Raw genomic sequence first — 17,738 nt, forward strand, 5'->3', positions numbered from 1 at the left:
TGGTGTGTGTGTGTGTGCCCTGCGATGGGCTGGAGCCCTGCCCGGGGTTCGTTTCCTGCCTTGCACCCTGTGTTGGCTGGGATTGACTCCAGCAGACCCCCATGACCCTGTAGTTAGGATATAGCGGGTTGGATAATGGATGGATGGATATTAACACCACCTGCCATCTTTAAGATGGAGAAAGAGATGTGGGGCTTTGAAGACCAAAAACACTAACCTGTCTCCATCTCGTCCACACTGTTCAAAAAGTCATCTGGTGTCCGAGGAACACTATAGCTGCTCATGCTCAATCCACTGTCTGTACTTTCATCTCTGGAGTGATATGTTCCACTAAAAAAAAAAAAAAAATATATATGGCAAGGATTAATTAAATCAAATAGACATATCCCTGCAAAACAATACTGGATGTAAAGCTATATTTGTATACAAAATAAACATTTAATTTTGGCAAGGAGTACACTTCTGAAAAGGAAGCACTGAATTGTAATACTGTAGTAAACTTAAGTAAAACATGCTTTTTAGGGAAAATATAACTGTGAAAATACAAATATACAAACAACAGTATTTTATGACTACTTCTGAAAAAACAATTCATGATGTAAAGCACCAGGATACTTTAAACATGCTGCATAAAACCTTGACAAAACGGTCAATGATTATCTGAAGAAAAAAACAACATGCCACTATTAAATCTAAATGGAACAATGTACTGAATAAAGAAATCAATATTGCTAAGGCTAAATCTCAAACTATCCAAAGTCACACTCAGTACGCAAAGTACAGAATTTTCGTTGTTTTTGGAGAATATGTAACATGTGTTATGGTCTATAAGAAAATATCATCAGAAAAAAAAGTTAATCTTTACGTAATAATTGACCTGATATGTTGTAAATGAATATCAACTATCACTGTTGAACTCTTGAACGAATGCAGCAGAGTATTCCCATCTGAAGAACCAACTCAGCAGTGCAAACCAGTGGCCTAATATAACTGCAGCAGTACCTGACTGCCACCTTGTGGTGTTAGGCAGTATTGCACAAATCCAGTTTGTAAGATTGCTGCAAAACTGTGTTATCACCCTTGACATTTCAGATATTTTCTTAGTGTTTATATTATCCGGTATTTTAGCCAACTATGCTTATTAAGATATACAGTACACCTCTGTTTTCCAGCCAACAAGAGACAAAAATGATTATAATACATTTACACGTAATAAAACTATTTAAAATAAGAGTAGTGACTGGTGTTAAAATGTGACTAGTGCCTTAAGAACATTAATAGCCTATCATTATATTGTATATCAAAATAAGGAAAATTTGTAATGCTTTCAATAAATGCTAATATTAAAGAGATCTTTGCATAGAACTGTACTATGTCTTTTCTCTTGGATATTCAAATGTAGCCAAATGAATATCTCATCAAATCCCCTCTATTTGTAAATGAACACAGTGGTATATCCTTGATTCACCCCAATCTTGCCATTGGGTTTTATGAAGAAGGCTCTCTTTAGGCAATACTTCTGTAATCCCGGACTAATTAGCAGAGAATAAGATATGCAAAAAAAAAAAAAAAATCAGACCGAGATGCACATGAATAAAGGCATTGTGCAAGCCCAGGCTTGAAAAATTCACTGTCTACTGTGTAAACCCTGGGTTCTCACGGTCTGCTCGCTGCTCAGGCTTGTCTATCCAGATCAGCTACTCCTCTCGAAGACAGACTTCATTTCCAGCTCCCATACTAACCTCCATAAGCAAATTTGGAAAACAAAAAAACCTTCTGAAACAAAAGATACATTGCCCATCTTTGTGTAAGAGAGAAGACTTATTTACAAGACAAACACAATTCCCTAATGACAACACAAGGCAAATGTAAAAGAAAACAGAAAACCTTCAATTTTCTCTCATATGTCATCAGTATTCACCATGTTTAAGGAGTACTCTTGTAGGTGTGTGGATGAAATATGATTAAGTATTCTGAATTACTTTAAAATGAAAAATATTAGATTAAAATCCAATCTGATGCACATCTCAGATCTAAACTCTCACCAAGACTATGCCTATTTAAAACTTCAAAAAGGTCTGCATATTTACTAAAATGATTAATATAAGTTTACATGATGGGTTATATATGTTTCAGTTAGCCATTTTTATTGATTTATTCTATGTCACCTTCACAAATTAAAAAAAGATGCCTACTTGCTCAACCTTGTGAAATTCTAAGTTTCTCTGGTCTTTCAGGTTTCATAGAAAGATCATCAGTGCAAAGGCATAACTGAACACGTGATGGCGTTTGAACATACTGTACAGCTGTCAAAATAATTAAGCACACCAGGCTGATTATAAGAATTATTGAGAGATGTAAATGTGAGGAAAATTTTCAACCAAAAAAAAATTTGATGAATGCTGAGATGGCCTGGTATCCCAGTCAGACCACATACATGCCTCTATGGGACAAGTTATTTTTTTGACCCCAGCATCCAAAAAATTAAAAATGGATTAACAACAGGACTGGTCAAAGTCCTTTCATCTATCCATCCACCCATTTCTTAAATAGCTTATTACAGAAGATGCATGAATTGACAGACATCTTGAGATACAACATTCACATTTAAATCCTTCAAAAAATGAAATGACAAGACCTTGAAGAAACAATAGCTGAACCCTAAAAATTAATAGACAAGATTCCTTAAGAGAGATAGAAAAAAAAAAACCAGAGTTCCCAGCAACAGGGAGAACGCTGGCTGCAAACTCAGATCCTGGACAGCTTTAGTAGCTGCAGATTTTCCTTCCATCCACTTTCTCAATTAGTAGCCAGTTGCTGCTGCCAATGGATCACGTTTATTTTAGTTTCATTTTTGATGTTTTTTTCATGATTGTTCAATCATTTTTTTTTTTTTAAAGAACAAAGTAAAGGGCCTGACTAATATTGATCTACTATAGTCCTCAAAACATTTTGATGGTGCTCTCTGAAAAAAGTACAATCAATAGTCTGGTGTAGCAAAATTATAGCACAAAGAGGTCATTTATTTAAACAAAGTGCTTGATTAACAGCAGGAATTGGGTTCTAATTAAGAAATTAGAGCAAAAATTGTGGTCTTTCAGAAACTGAGTTTTGAGACCCCTGATTTAGCTGGCTATCTGTTGGTTCGTTTTGTGTTTCATTATTGTTGGTGGCTGGTTAGTTGAAGAAGAAACAATTAAGGGTTCTGAATCTTAAAAAGCAAGTTGAGCACAAGCAAAAAGCAAACAAGTCTGTCTTATTGGCCACAGAAACTGCCTACTAAGTGACTGCTTATTTTTCATTTACTTTTAGAATATCTAGAAGCAGTGGATATCAAACTCAGTCCTGGGAACTCCCAAGTGGTTGCAAACTTTTGCTCCAACCAACTTCACTTTTTAATTGGACTTCTAACTTAATTTAGTAAGTGAATCTTTTACAGTTTCTGTGTGTTGGGTTCAATGTTAAAAATTACAAATGTTAAGTTTAGTAAATTTTTAGTAGGATGAACCAAGCATTTATGTGTATTACATGGGGATAATGTAGTGTTCTTTTTAACTTGATTTTGTGGATATCACCATCGTCTTGATTTTAATTTAGATTTTCCAGGTTTTCTGATTTTTTAAGCCATTATTTAGTATTGAGCATGTAAGCGGGACAGATGCTGAAGTAGTCGCAGCCTTTCAGCATTCAGAGCTGTTTGCAAGGGTGTCTGCTTTGCTCACTGTTAAGTGTCACTACTAGGGTACAATTAAAGCCGGTGTCACATTATACAACTTCTACTCACAGGACTTGTCTGCTTTGCCGACTGCAGTTGCCAATCTTGCTGCTGCAACATGTCAATTTAAATGACTGAAAATCACTGGTAATGTGACATTTTGGTGGTCGCGTGAGGACTCTTTGGAACATTTGAGACCACCCCTTTTTCTGACAGCAAATAGCAGGCTGCCTTTCAGAGCCTGTGCTGTACAAGGAGTTAACAGCTACAGCGAGTTCAGACGCAATCCATACCCTTCTTTTTTATTCTATCAGGTAAATAAAATAAGAGAAATCAGGCACACAAGCCTTTGTTCTGTTTGTGAGGTCCAAAACACCCAAGATCCTTATACATCACTGCTGCATTATAGGATTGTACTTCTGGATGAGCATTCATTGCTTGTCAGCTGCTCTACACACACCTCTGCCCCTACAACGAAAGTCAAAATCAAACCTATTTAAGTTGATCAGAGCACGTCGCAGACTAGTTGGAGTGAGTCGTTGGGTACGTTCACATTACATAGCTGGCTTCAATGGGAGTGTGCAGCCGACTTCCTCTGGCTAAGATTACGTAAATGAAGGCTACAACTGAAAATCACTGGAAAAATCACGTAAAGTGGCATAGCCTTAAGGGAGCAAACTATATAGGAAATTAATAGGAAACCAGAAACAGATAAGCATTTAAGCCTGTAGTAAATATACAAATATTTCTGTCTCCCTTTTAAATGTAAAAATCAGACGGTTGAATTTTGTTGAATGTAGTATAAGAGACCAGCTAATTAAATTACATTAGTTCCAGGTAAAATGACTTACTGCAGCGCATGGACATTTTCAGGGCCCTTTTTGGCTGCACTTCCACCACAACCGGAAGTGCGACTGGAGGAAGCTTATTTGGCACCTGCAGTCCTCTGGTGACGATTATTGGAAATCAACAGCTGGAGTCGGGAGGAAGAGGACAAAGCTTGAGGAGGAGTGGAGGAGGAGGAAGGACTGGCAGCAAAAATGGACTGTGCTGGGCTCTGCGAGTCTTGTGTGTTGGTGATTTGTGCACTGTATAAATAAACCGTGTGCTGTGTGTGCCAAAGTCGTGTTCTGCCTATCTGTGTTAGGGCGGCTGTACACGCCCTGAGGGTCACAATACATATATACACTAAACTGTATAGGTAGTTGTAGCAGTGAAAAGTGAAATTTAATACAGTGAACAAGTATTCATTTAAAATACTCTATAACAGAAATACTAAACTGGCAAGCACACAGCCAAAATTTTGCAGGTCTTACCTTCTCTTCTTTTAAGCTTGGAAATAACGGTTACATTTTTATTATTTAAACTAGTGTTGTGAAGTAAAAAAAATTAAATTTTTGTTAATAAACAGTATTTCGATATTCTTAAAAATGTATTAACAAAACATATCCATACACAACTCCATGGCAGAATTCTGCAGTATGTAATGAGGAAGCACACACACACGCACACAGAACAGTAAAAAAAAAAAAAAAAGAACAAAAGGATTTAAGAACTGTTCCAAGATGTCAGCTGTTGTGGTCCTTTATATACTTATCTTCAACACAGAGGATATTTGGTTTAACCTTCACCACTTAAAAGACTGTAAGAAAAACAGACTCCCCATTAAATCTACGCTCCAGAGACAGCTGTGTGCAGCTGGCCACACCTTTCATCCCAGAGACTGAAGAAAAGTTCAACAGGAAGACTAGATAACCTGATAAAACTGAAGGAGAACACTTACTTTCCAGTCACAATAAATGTTTTTCTTCTTTGAAATCAAAGAGTAAACAGCCTTTATTGCCCTCCCTGAAGTTCTAAGAAAGGGAATGGACCGATGAAACCGATGAACATGCATTAATGCACTGGTAACATTCAAGACAAATTTTTTTATGTTGTTTTAAAAGAAATACAAGAATGGATCACTCTATTGCCTTTCCAAACAGCCTTGCTGTATGGCATAAGCAATTTGTTTTGATTTAAGGGCCACAACATAATAATGGTTTTACTTCTGTGCCCTTCTTTGGAGCAGTCTTTACTTCTGAAATGAAACTGTTGCCTCAGTCATCATTACAAGTATTAAGAAAACTAAGAGAAAGAATATTGAACTAAAGTTAATGCTGATGCTTCACCACTCAAAAATCCAGACTTTGAATCTTGGCCCAATTACTATCAATATAGAGATGGTACTTTGCAGGAGTCCCTATTGTTGTCCCAGTTTTCCTCAGAAACCCAAAGATGTGCGTTAAACTGGCTTAGTATGAATGAGATATATACTGTACAGTAGGTGTGTGAGTAAATGATTTCTGCCTTGTACACAATGCTACTGGGATACTAAATTATAAGAATTTAATGTGTTTTCCATTTTTTTTTTCCTTTCCTGCATTTAAAAAATAGTTCTCAGACAAATATATGAAGTAAAAAATAATCTGAATGTGTTTCCTTTCCTCAGAAGGAAGTGTATAACATAGCACATGGTAAAATAACACAACAGATTTTTCAAGAGTAGGCAAACACAATAAATAGCCATAAATATACAATCATGCACCCCATGAGAAGGATCTAGGAGTCATAGTGGAGCAACAGTGGAGTCCTCACTATCTATATCAAGTCAATGTGCAGAAGTGATGAAGGCGGCAAATTGGATTTTAGCTTCTGTATCACAATGTGTGAAGTACAAGTCAAGGGAGGCGATGCTTAAGTTATATAATGCACTAGTGAGGCCTTACCTGGAGTACACTGTATAGTTTTGGTCTCCATATTAAAATAGTACGCGTACATTTTGTTTTTAGATTTTTGCACCTGACACTTCATTTTGCATAACAATATTGTGTAACACATCAAAACAATAAGTGAAGCATAACAGAAACCAAGCCTTGTATTAACTATTGCTGGAAAAGTGACATTAAGATAACAATTAGACACCCCAAATTTTCACCTGTTGAGGAAAGGGTCGGAGCTGTTGGTGGTCATGGTTCTGACATCTTGTGATATATTGGGAGATGAAACAGAATTCTGGGACCCTCCATCTTGTTCCATACTTGTTGGCAGCTGGTTGCGCAAAGCCAGTTCCTGTAAATCCAACGAATTTAAAAAATATAAATGAAATCTACAAAAATTTTCAGAGACTTACTTCTAATTTTTAAAGTAACTACTGTACAATACAGATTAGAAACACACATGTGAGAGGAGTGAATATGCACAGGTAATGTTTCAGGAGCAAGCCACTGGTTAACTCAACTGAAACTCATCTGTTCACAATGTCAGACAAGTCATTTTTTGAAAACCACAATTTCAAAATGCTCAGTTTGTACTCAATTTTGGATGACGGATTTTTACTACAGATTGAATAGTTGTGCCTTTTTAATGAAAGCCATTATTACAGCCAATTGCTGCTACCCTTGTCTGTTTATCCTTCTCCTACTCCTGTACATGCCAAATGTAATAGAAACCAAAACAGTGGCTTTGCATGTTACAAAAGGCTCTGTTTTACTGCTATTAGTTAGTCTGGCAGTAAAGAATTAAAGAACAGTCTTACTGTTGAACTGAGTGCAGTTAATCAGGAGTGAGAAAAATAGCAATGATACTAGCTAAAAAAAAGGGGCGACGTTATCCTTTGGATTCTACCTTTCCAAGAGATATACGATATTAAATGCTGTAACCCTAAAGGCACTTAACACTGGCAATGAAATATAGTACTGGTTTTCAAACTGTCAGATCTTTAAAGTTTCCTTAAACCAGTCAAAGTCTTCCCTATCAGCTTCAAAGCTGAAAATAACATTCAGGTAACTATTTCCCTGACATACTAATTTGTCTTTTTACACCTATTAATTAGGTTCAATAATACAAAGTAGGTGGAGACATCAGGACTACCAGTTTAGCAACTTAACTGACAAAGGGCTGTTCTATGAACACATAATGAAATATGTAAAATAGTTTTTGATATAGATGCTCTTTCTTTCAATGGTTTTTGTCCCAATAAACACAATCATGGTTTGAGGACAAGAAAGGAGGATGCTGCCTTGATCTACAGCATATATAAGAAAATGATTAAAACCTAATGCAAGGAACAGTTCCATCACTGGGACTTGCTAGAAGCACATAATATGTTACAAGTTAGCACTTAAGACATCACATGTATTACTTTAGCATTAGATATTTTAGATTTTAATTGAAGTAATCTGAAATTAAAACTAAGTCTAAAGTCATAACATCGATGCCCAAAGCTATGAGAGTACTGGTATTTTGGGAACATCACTACTTGAATAATATTAATAATAATAGTAATAATAACACCACATATGTATAGGAAGATATAAGCAAAAAAACAATATGAACTTTTACCTTATGAATGTTCATATTAAACTAGAAAATCCCAAAGGGATTTAAATAAACAAAATAATATATAAAATAAATAAAATCAAAACAAATGAAGCAAACCAAATCAAAGCATACAACAACAGCAACAACATTTATTTATATAGCACATTTTCATACAAACAGTAGCTCAAAGTGCTTTACATATTAAAGAATAGAAAAATGAAAGACACAATTATAAAACAAAATAAATCGACATTAATTAACATTGAATAAGAGTAAGGTTCAATGGCCAGGGGGGACAGAAAAAACAAAAAAACTCCAGACGGCTGGAGAAAAAATAAAATCTGTAGGGATTCCAGACCATGAGACCGCCCAATTCCCTACTGTGCTAATATCATAGTTTCAAAAAAAATAATTTCAGTGGCAGTACATGAGTTTTTCAATTTAAATTAAAACATACTTTAAAACCAAGTCCTCAAACATTATATTCATATTCAAAGACTATGTCTGCTCTACCATGGGAATGACTGTCCACAGTGGTCTTTTTGCATCATTTACAAAAAATATCCATAGCTATACTGAAATGTCAGAAAATGCAAAGGACATAGACCTTCACGTACACTGCGCATCTGCTGCCAAACTCGGTGAAAGAACTGTGCAAAGAAAAATTCAGAGCCGTATGATAATTGGATTCCCTTGTGCGTTATATGCTTTTCAGAACTATCCCCACATGGAGATCTCTGATAGCATGTTCACAGCACAGAAAAAGAAAGAAATTCTTTAAGGAGTCGTAGCGAGTTTGCCCAATGGCGACCACTGCCTTGTCATTAAACAACAATACTGCAAATGTTAAGGCAATACTTAAAAAGCATTTAGCTCTATTTTCATTTGCAAGAGCTCACTCAATAGAAAAGATAAATAAATGCATGCGTGCACCTGCCTGGCTTCATTCTACACCCTTCCACTTTATTAAGCACCTTGTTATTTAATTTTCTGTGGAATACACTCCTCCTTACTGAAGAGATTAAGTTTAAGTAATAAACATTGATTAGAGGCTATCAACGGAGTTATTTGCAATTTGATTTTCACAGAGCTCTGAATGTTTCACTAGAAAATGTAGCACTGCCTGCCATGGGATTTATCGCAAAACTGTAACTGACCGGTAAATAAATTTGCTTTTTACACATGTACGTATGTCTCATTCAAACTTTACAAAAGTAGCTTAGATGCATACAGGTAAGCAGCATAACTAATGCCACAGAATTTTCAATGGCTGCTATGTTTGAACACGTTTTTCTTCCGTGATAGATCTGTGAATACAGTATCGTAATGAAAAGAATCCAATCAAGGAAAGGCCATGAAATAAGCATGAACTAATAATACAAATGCAATTAGAATATAATTTTCTGAAAATTCCATTTTTGCTTGTCTACTCTATTAGGCTGGTTTTAGGTTTACAAAAGCATACAGTTCTGGAGAGTGCTTTTAAAATGTGTTCATTTTTTTATAGGTCAAAAACAATGGGGTAGAGTAGACAAAAGGTGAAAACACAGACAAATGTATGCGTTTTTAAAAGAAAACATACAGTAGTAGTGAGCTCAGGGCTTGCATCAGTGCAGCAAACAGATTCACACAGAATGAAAGACAGAAAACATCATTGATAAGTTTGTGTATACATGCTAAGCTGTTTGATTGACTAATATGTCAGCATTTTCTGATTTTCCCGACTGGGATGGGGATGTGATAATTTATTACACTTAAATATTTTCTCTTTAGACACTTAAGGTAATTAAAAAGGCAGAAACAATGGGAAACAAAGAAAGAAGGAAGAAAACAGCAGGTAGTGATGAGAAATGTTTTTTTTTTTTTATTTAGAAAAATGTACTGCCACTTTTTAGCTCCATATTTGTGATGACAATCATAAAGGTCAGTAAAAAGTTAAAAGTCAGTAGACGGATTGGAAGAGCATGGAGGGTCATGAGGTCACTGGAAAGGGGTGTGTGGCGCTCCCGATATCTATGCAAAAGGACGAAGGTCCAAGTCTTTAGAGTTCTGGTGTTTCCTGTCTTGCTATATGGTTGTGAGACATGGACACTATCTACAGTGCATCTGGAAAGTATTCACAGCGCATCACTTTTTCCACATTTTGTTATGTTACAGCCTTATTCCAAAATGGATTAAATTCGTTTTTTTCCTCAGAATTCTACATACAACACCCCATAATGACAACGTGAAAAAAGTTTACTTGAGGTTTTTGCAAATTTATTAAAAATAAAAAAAATTGAGAAAGCACATGTATATAAGTATTCACAGCCTTTGCCATGAAGCTCAAATTTGCGCTCAGGTACATCCTGTTTCCCCTGATCATCCTTGAGGTGTTTCTGCAGCTTAATTGGAGTCCACCTGTGGTAAATTCAGTTGACTGGATATGATTTGGAAAGGCACACACCCGTCTATATAAGGTCCCACAGTGGACAGTTAATGTCAGAGCACAAACCAAGCATGAAGTCAAAGGAATTGTCTGTAGACCTCCAAGAGGATTGTCTCGAAGCACAAATCTGGGGAAGGTTACAGAAAAATTTCTGCTGCGGAGAGAGGAGAACCTTCCAGAAAGACAACCATCTCTGCAGCAATCCACCAATCAGGCCTGTATGGTAGAGTTGCCAGACGGAAGCCACTACTTAGTAAAAGGCACATGGCAGCCCGCCTGGAGTTTGCCAAAAGGCACCTGAAGGACTCTCAGACCATGAGAAACAAAATTCTCTGGTCTGATGAGACAAAGATTGAACTCTTTGGTGTGAATGCCAGGCATCACGTTTGGAGGAAACCAGGCACCGCTCATCACCAGGTCAATACCATCCCTATGGTGAAGCATGGTGGTGGCAGCACCATGCTGTGGGGATGTTTTTCAGTTGCAGGAACTGGAAGACTAGTCAAGATAAAGGGAAAGATGACTGCAGCAATGTACAGAGACATCCTGGATGAAAACCTGCTTCAGAGCGCTCTTGGCCTCAGACTGGGGCGACGGTTCATCTTTCAGCAGGACAATGACCCTAAGCACACAGCCAAGATATCAAAGGAGTGGCTTCAGGACAACTCTGTGAATGTCCTTGAGTGGCCCAGCCAGAGCCCAGACTTGAATCCGATTGAACATCTCTGGAGAGATCTTAAAATGGCTGTGCACCGACGCTTCCCATCCAACCTGATGGAGCTTGAGAGGTGCTGCAAAGAGGAATGGGCGAAACTGGCCAAGGATAGATGTACCAAGCTTGTGGCATCATATTCAAAAAGACTTGAGGCTGTAATTGCTGCCAAAGGTGCATCGACAAAGTATTGAGCAAAGGCTGTGAATACTTATGTATGTATGATTTCTCAGTTTTTTTATTTTTAATAAATTTACAAAAACCTCAAGTAAACTTTTTTTAATGTTGTCATTACGGGGTGTTGTGTGTAGAATTCTGAGTAAAAAAATGAATTTAATCCATTTTGAAATAAGGCTGTAACATAACAAAATGTGGAAAAAGTGATGCGCTCTGAATACTTTCCGGATGCACTGTAGTAACCTGAGACGAAGACTGGACTCCTTTGGTACTGTGTCTTTTCCTTGGGTACCATTGGTTTGACTTTGTGATGAATTAGCAGTTGCTCATGGAGTCCCGAAACAGGCACATTGCCTGTATTGTGAGGGAGCGTCAGTTACGGCACTATGGCCATGTGGCGCATTTCCCCCGAGGGTGATCAGGCTCGTAAGATCCTCATTGTTGGGGACGTGAGTGGCTGGACCAGGCCAAGCAGTCACCCATGTAACAACTGGCTGTGGCAGATAGAGGGCAATTTCTGGAGGGTGGGACGTGTCTGCCTGGGGGGTTGCCAACCGGGATCCTGAGTTGTTTTGTTGAGTAGTGGGTGACACAACGCACTGTACCAGTGCATGCTCCCCAACTTGACTTGACAATGTTACTTTTTCCTACCCCATAACTATTTGAATTCCAGATGAAGATTTATATCATTAGCATCTTGATACATTATTAATTCAATGCTCTGGAAGTACTGATAAATCAGGAAATCCTTAAGATTGAATATTGCATTTCTGTGTGAAACACAACTTGAAAGTACATTTCCAGAGCAAATCAAAATATGATGCTAAAGAGACTGAAAACTGAGAATGAAATCAAGTGGGAATGGTGCTTAATGTTAACCATTTTTCATCAGGCACAGCTCTGCTCAGTTTCCCTTTCAAAATGGCATGAGAAATGAATCCTGCAGCACTTGATAAACTACTGACTTGCAACCCAGCACAGGGTACAATACCTTAGTCTGCAAAGCCAGGTTCATTTCAGGATAAAGTTGCACACGTTCATGACATCCTGAAATACGGTCTCCAAAATTGTACATCACATTCAGATTTTGCATTAAGCTATGGTTTTTTATAGTACTCCTCAACTTTTCTGAAAATTAAACTATTGTACATATTGAACTGATTAAATACTAAATAGTAAAATGACTTCACAATGTGAAAACTTTTCCAACGCAGTTGTGAATCACTAACTAGATGCTTTTTTTTCATCCTTGACACATGACTCCATGTAGTTATTTAAAGTGAATGTCATCGTTAATTAGGCAGTTTTTGAAACAGTGAAATGAATACTTCACACATATGCACACAGACAAAGAGGAAAACAACAGAAATAAATAGAAAGAATGATCCTAACCTGTGGCCTCACCTGCCGAAGCAGTTCTTGATGCTTCAGTCTCAACTTTTCTTTCTCCATTTGTAACTGTTGCAGACGAAGCTGCTGGTTGTTGCCCCCAATCACTGCACTTTGTTGGCTCTGTGCAGGCAGTGGCGAGGTCTGTTTGACTGGGGCACTCTGGCTGATTCTTGTCTGGTTCAAAGCTAATCATAGACACAGAAAAAGAATGACAGACAGCAGTTAATAAAAGATGGGGAACGTGAGAAAATATCATCTTAATAAAACAACACATTCTGTTTACTCACTTATTATGGAGAGGTTTACTGTTTATTTTGGAAAGAGGGAAATAAGGGGTGTCTGGCTTACGTTCTCCAGTCCATTACATGTTTTTGTTGAATGCTGACTCACTCCACAGTGGTTCAGTGTGAGGTGATGTGGGGTATAATTGAGTGTTCACAATCCTCAATATTTAAGATTTTGCATAACACACTACACAAAGCATATTAATCCGAAAGCTCAATGGAATGAATAATGAAGATACTGGCACATTTATGTAACAAAATGCTCAATCTAGGATCTAAAAAGATGCTAGGTGTCTTTAGGCAAAACATGATAGATTTAATAACATATTTAAAACAGAATGTTCAATACTGTTTTTTTATATTCAAACAATATATTTATTTGACTAACGTAGCCAGTTAAAATGACAGGAAATGTATACGTATTGAAAAAAAAACACAAAAACAAGCTATGCCTGTTTGATAAGTACTGAAATAAATCTTAAAAGTTTCTTTACCGGAATAGTCAGTGATTTACAAATGACTTTTCCAAATGCTCTCATTCCAGAAAATCTTGTGGGAAGTCTGCGTGTTGCAGGTTGAGTATTTTGATACACTCACATTGACGCCTTTGGCCCATATGGTAGTGTGTGAGAAATTATGTTTATTCAGTGCATTTGCTTAATTATTCCCACTGGGGTGAAGGGATCACTTAGAAACACTTTCCCAATAAAACAAGATTACTGTCACCTAGCTGTTAGTATTAACAACAGAATTACAGAAAACTAAAAAGTCTATTCACAGAAGCACTCTGTCCAGGGCTGTAACAAAAACCACGGCACAAACTTCCTAATATGTCCATGCTGGAGTAACATATTTATAAATAACTCTTAATTTAAGTATAAAACCTTTTAGGATTTTGCCACTACTCCTTTTTCTGTGAGAAATTATTAGATTCACTAAAAGAGAAGTTGTGAGATCACTTTCCAAATCTATTCATAATGCTCACAGTTTAAACATGTTAATCATGTGGCTTTGCATGTTAAATGATCTTCTCCATATTCCCACATACATGTAGACATAGCTAAACTACATTACAAAGTGTGTGGATTCTAACTAACAGTTCCCTTTCACTTTACGTGGTGTTGTAAACCAGGTAAATAAAAGTTAAATTTAAATAATCGTTAATTGTTTAAATTTCTACACTTCTAGCTCACAAATTTTTGATTCCAGGCAGGATTATAGGTGGAAGTTACGGAGTGTGGAAAAGGTGAATAATCCATCTTTAGTAATCGTTGGTGCAAGAACAAATTTGGTAATAAGCAACCTGCCCACTCAAGTGGTTTTGTGACTTGAATTTACATTATGCAACAACTAAATACCAAGAAGCAAAGCTGACAAGTCGGGAAATGTCATAAAAATTAACCAAAGCTAGATAAACAGGCCTACACATTTCCAAACGTAATTATAATGCTTAATTGCTTTATAGCATACTTATTTTCTTTTTCCCCCTCAGTGTTTATTTTTGAAGCAATATACCACAAATTAAGCAGCTTCTGAAAACAGTTGCTTCACAGAGGCAAGCGAGACAAAACGATACATTAGTCTTCCTTGCCTTTTCTGCATGTACAAAAACAAACTTACAGCAATGAATTCAAAAGGAAGTTTAATGTCAAATGAAAAATTGGTTGACACTTGCAATAGTCTAAAGAACTTTCTGATGGATCACATAGCAGAATAAGCTTACTTTCTACTACGTTCAACAGATTTGTTTATATTGCTGTTTTAGACTCGAGATCAAATTACAGTGTAATGTTAAGTCAACCTCATTAAACATTTTTTAAGCAAAGTTTACACTATAGTTAGATCTAGATACAATGCTACCAAATCAGAAAAGCTGTGTTTACACCATAACCTGACTTACATCCATCATAAGCAAATGTGATGTGCACTGATACATATAAACTGAAACATTAATGGATCAAAAAATAAAACCCATCACAGCCTTAAAATATCACAACAATACAATTGAGGTTCCTTATGTAGAAGACGAACTCAATAAACACCCAATGGTTCAAAAAATAACAAAGAAGAGCTGCTACAGTATATGGATCTGTACTGATGATTTAATCCACTCCTTACAGCTTTTCTTCATTCTCCCACAAGTCACTTTTTCTGTGCAATACAGTAAGAGTACAGTGTTTGCTATTACTACTACTACTACTACTACTAGACTGAAAGAAACAAAATACAACAGGCTTAAGCGGATATTATACAGTCATACAGTATGTCATATTTGCCCAACTGCAATTGCTGATCTTGTCACCAGACCATGTCAACTCACATGACTGAAAATCGCTGCGTACGTCAAATTTATCAACTACACGACGACTTTCCAGCACAGTTGTGCTTGGCCCTTTTACTAACAACAAATAGCGTACTGTCTGACAGAGCCCCATGCGGTGCGAAGAGTTTAGAGGAAAAAAGCAACTTTACCCTTTTTACTCACTACGACTTTATTACTGGGGTGTTATACAATGTTAGCCATTATGAACGTGTTGTGTTTTCCTTTTCTCCATTTCATCGTAGTGAGAAGTCAAGCAAAATGACACTTTTTATTGGAATATTGTAATCTTTTTAGTTAGCCAATAAATGGTGTCTTTTTGCTTGACTTCTCACTACGACGAAATGGAAAAAAGGAAATAACAAAACACTGGAAAGGAAAGCTTCTCTTCAGTTTGTGGGGTCCAAAACACTTTTAAGGTCCTTATTCTTTGCCTTTGTATTATATGCATTATATTTTTGGATGAACATTCATTGGATATCAGCTCTCAAGTACACAGAGCCCAACCCAACAAAATAAAATCAAACCTGTTTGATTTTGTCAGGGTGAATCATGGACTAGTTGGAGCAAGTTGTTGGGCATGTCAGACTATGTAACCGACATTCACAAGGAGCATGCCTCTAGCTGACTCTCTAATATTGTGTAAATAAAGGCTATGACTGAAAATGTGAAAATGGAAAAAAAAAAAAGAAAAAAAAAAAACCTTTAATGTGAGTACGGATATCCTTCACATCTTTTACAACTCTGTGGTGGCCAATGCAATTTTCTATGCTGTGTTGTGTTGGGCTCTAAACATCACTTCAAGAGAGGCCGACCGAATCAACAAGCTAATTAAAATGGCAAGCTCAGTTATAGGACACATTCTGGACCCCCTGGAGGTCGGAGCAAAAGAGAGATTTAACACAAATGGAGTGCGATTATGAATAATGTTGCAATGACACACTAACACGGAGTATTTTCAGCTAAGGAATTACTGTATTCAACAGAAGTGTGTGAAGAAACGCTACTGGGGCTCCTTTATACTAACAGCAATATGTCTGCATAATGAATCACTGTGACTGAGATTGCCAAGTCGGAACTTTTCTTTCTTTTTAAATCTTCTTTCTTTCTTTTTAGTCATTCTGGAGTGTGTTCAGACCAAAGTGTGTGTGTTTCCATATTTATTTATCTATTAATGTATTTATATATTTAAAGAACTTCTGTAAAAAGCCAAATTTCCTCCTGGGGACAAATAAGGTTCTATCTATCTAACTTCACCGGAAAAGTAGTCTAATCTGACACTGCCAAAAGAAAAAAAAAAAAAAGTGACAGGTTGTGAGCTGATTCCACAAAAAACTAGTTAGGTTTGATGGTTGTTATACAACAAAAATAGTACAGGTATTTATATTGCAGTACTGTACAGAATAACTAAACCAAAACAATTGTTTATGGTTAAAACAAAAGAAAAAATGAGCCGAAAAGAAGCTAGTCACATTTGTAGAATAAATAAAAGACTATTCTGTTGTAACATATACGGAGGAGAGTAAACAAACAGGGCAAAACACAAATCCACAGTTTATTCTTAATAAATGGTGTCTCTTTTCAGTTTCATTTCCCTATGCTTCTTCCATCTGGTTATAAAAATATTCCAACTATGTGGCTCTATCTTGATGTTACTGTTTTCAACAAAGATGGGAAAGAGAAGAGCCCCAGAAGCTTGTGTGGAAGGTTGTCAAAAGACTTGATGGAGACAGTTCAAATTATATGACATTAAAATAACTGGGATCTGTACTAACTTATGTTAAAACTGAACATTTAAGAGGAGAGGTTGTTCTGAAGGTGTCAATGCTTCACTGTCGCGAGGCAGTATTGCAAACGCTCTACCTGTACTAGGCTTCATAATACATTGCAAATTTTTACATTTTTATAAAATCCAAAGGTTCCCCTGGAAGGTACATGTGAGAATTCTAGGGCCCCTTTGAATCATTAACAGCAGCTTTTTGGAAGTAAAATAACGGTGATAAACATCGGTTTTTCCTTCTTTCCTGTTTTATTTACACTTGATGCATTTTGCTGCATTCTTCTATCGAATTAACTGTTCACTTTCAATGCAACAGCCTTTTGCATTAGGTACATTTTGGCAAAGCTGCAGCTTTTCTACCTTTTCAATGAATACTGAATATAAATATATATGATTCTTAATGATGCTGCAACAAATACATTAAAAAAAAATCAAATAATAATTACATAATTAAATTATTAAAACGTTAATTTTTTAGCATATGTTTACCTGCAATACTGTATTTAATTATGCTTGCCTTTCAAACATTCCTGGATTCCACATAACAAAATCTACTTAAAAATGAAGT

General features: G+C 36.5%; 1 protein-coding gene and 1 long non-coding RNA gene across 6 annotated transcripts in view; one reads left to right on the top strand and one right to left on the bottom strand.

Annotated features, from left to right (window-relative positions):
- Positions 1-17,738, top strand: part of LOC120523237 — a 268,628-nt gene that overhangs the window by 127,471 nt on the left and 123,419 nt on the right. For both annotated transcript variants that reach the window (XR_005632572.1, XR_005632571.1), the window contains exon 3: positions 3,313-3,420. This is a non-coding gene — a long non-coding RNA (uncharacterized LOC120523237). The remainder of the gene's footprint in view (positions 1-3,312; positions 3,421-17,738) is intronic.
- yap1 (Yes1 associated transcriptional regulator) overlaps positions 1-17,738 on the bottom strand; it is a 133,274-nt gene that overhangs the window by 11,269 nt on the left and 104,267 nt on the right. For 2 of the 4 annotated variants that reach the window (XM_039744336.1, XM_039744334.1), the window contains 3 exons: positions 12,799-12,971; positions 6,693-6,826; positions 218-330 (listed from right to left, as the gene is read on the bottom strand). In XM_039744336.1, coding sequence (XP_039600270.1) covers positions 218-330; positions 6,693-6,826; positions 12,799-12,971 — 420 coding nt within the window. Of the gene's footprint in view, positions 1-217; positions 331-6,692; positions 6,827-12,786; positions 12,972-17,738 lie in introns of all 4 variants that reach the window. The other 2 variants (XM_039744335.1, XM_039744333.1) reach the window with 1 other exon arrangement.

The sequence above is a fragment of the Polypterus senegalus genome, chromosome 2 (genome assembly GCF_016835505.1).
Source record: "Polypterus senegalus isolate Bchr_013 chromosome 2, ASM1683550v1, whole genome shotgun sequence".
Classification (NCBI taxonomy): domain Eukaryota; kingdom Metazoa; phylum Chordata; class Cladistia; order Polypteriformes; family Polypteridae; genus Polypterus; species Polypterus senegalus.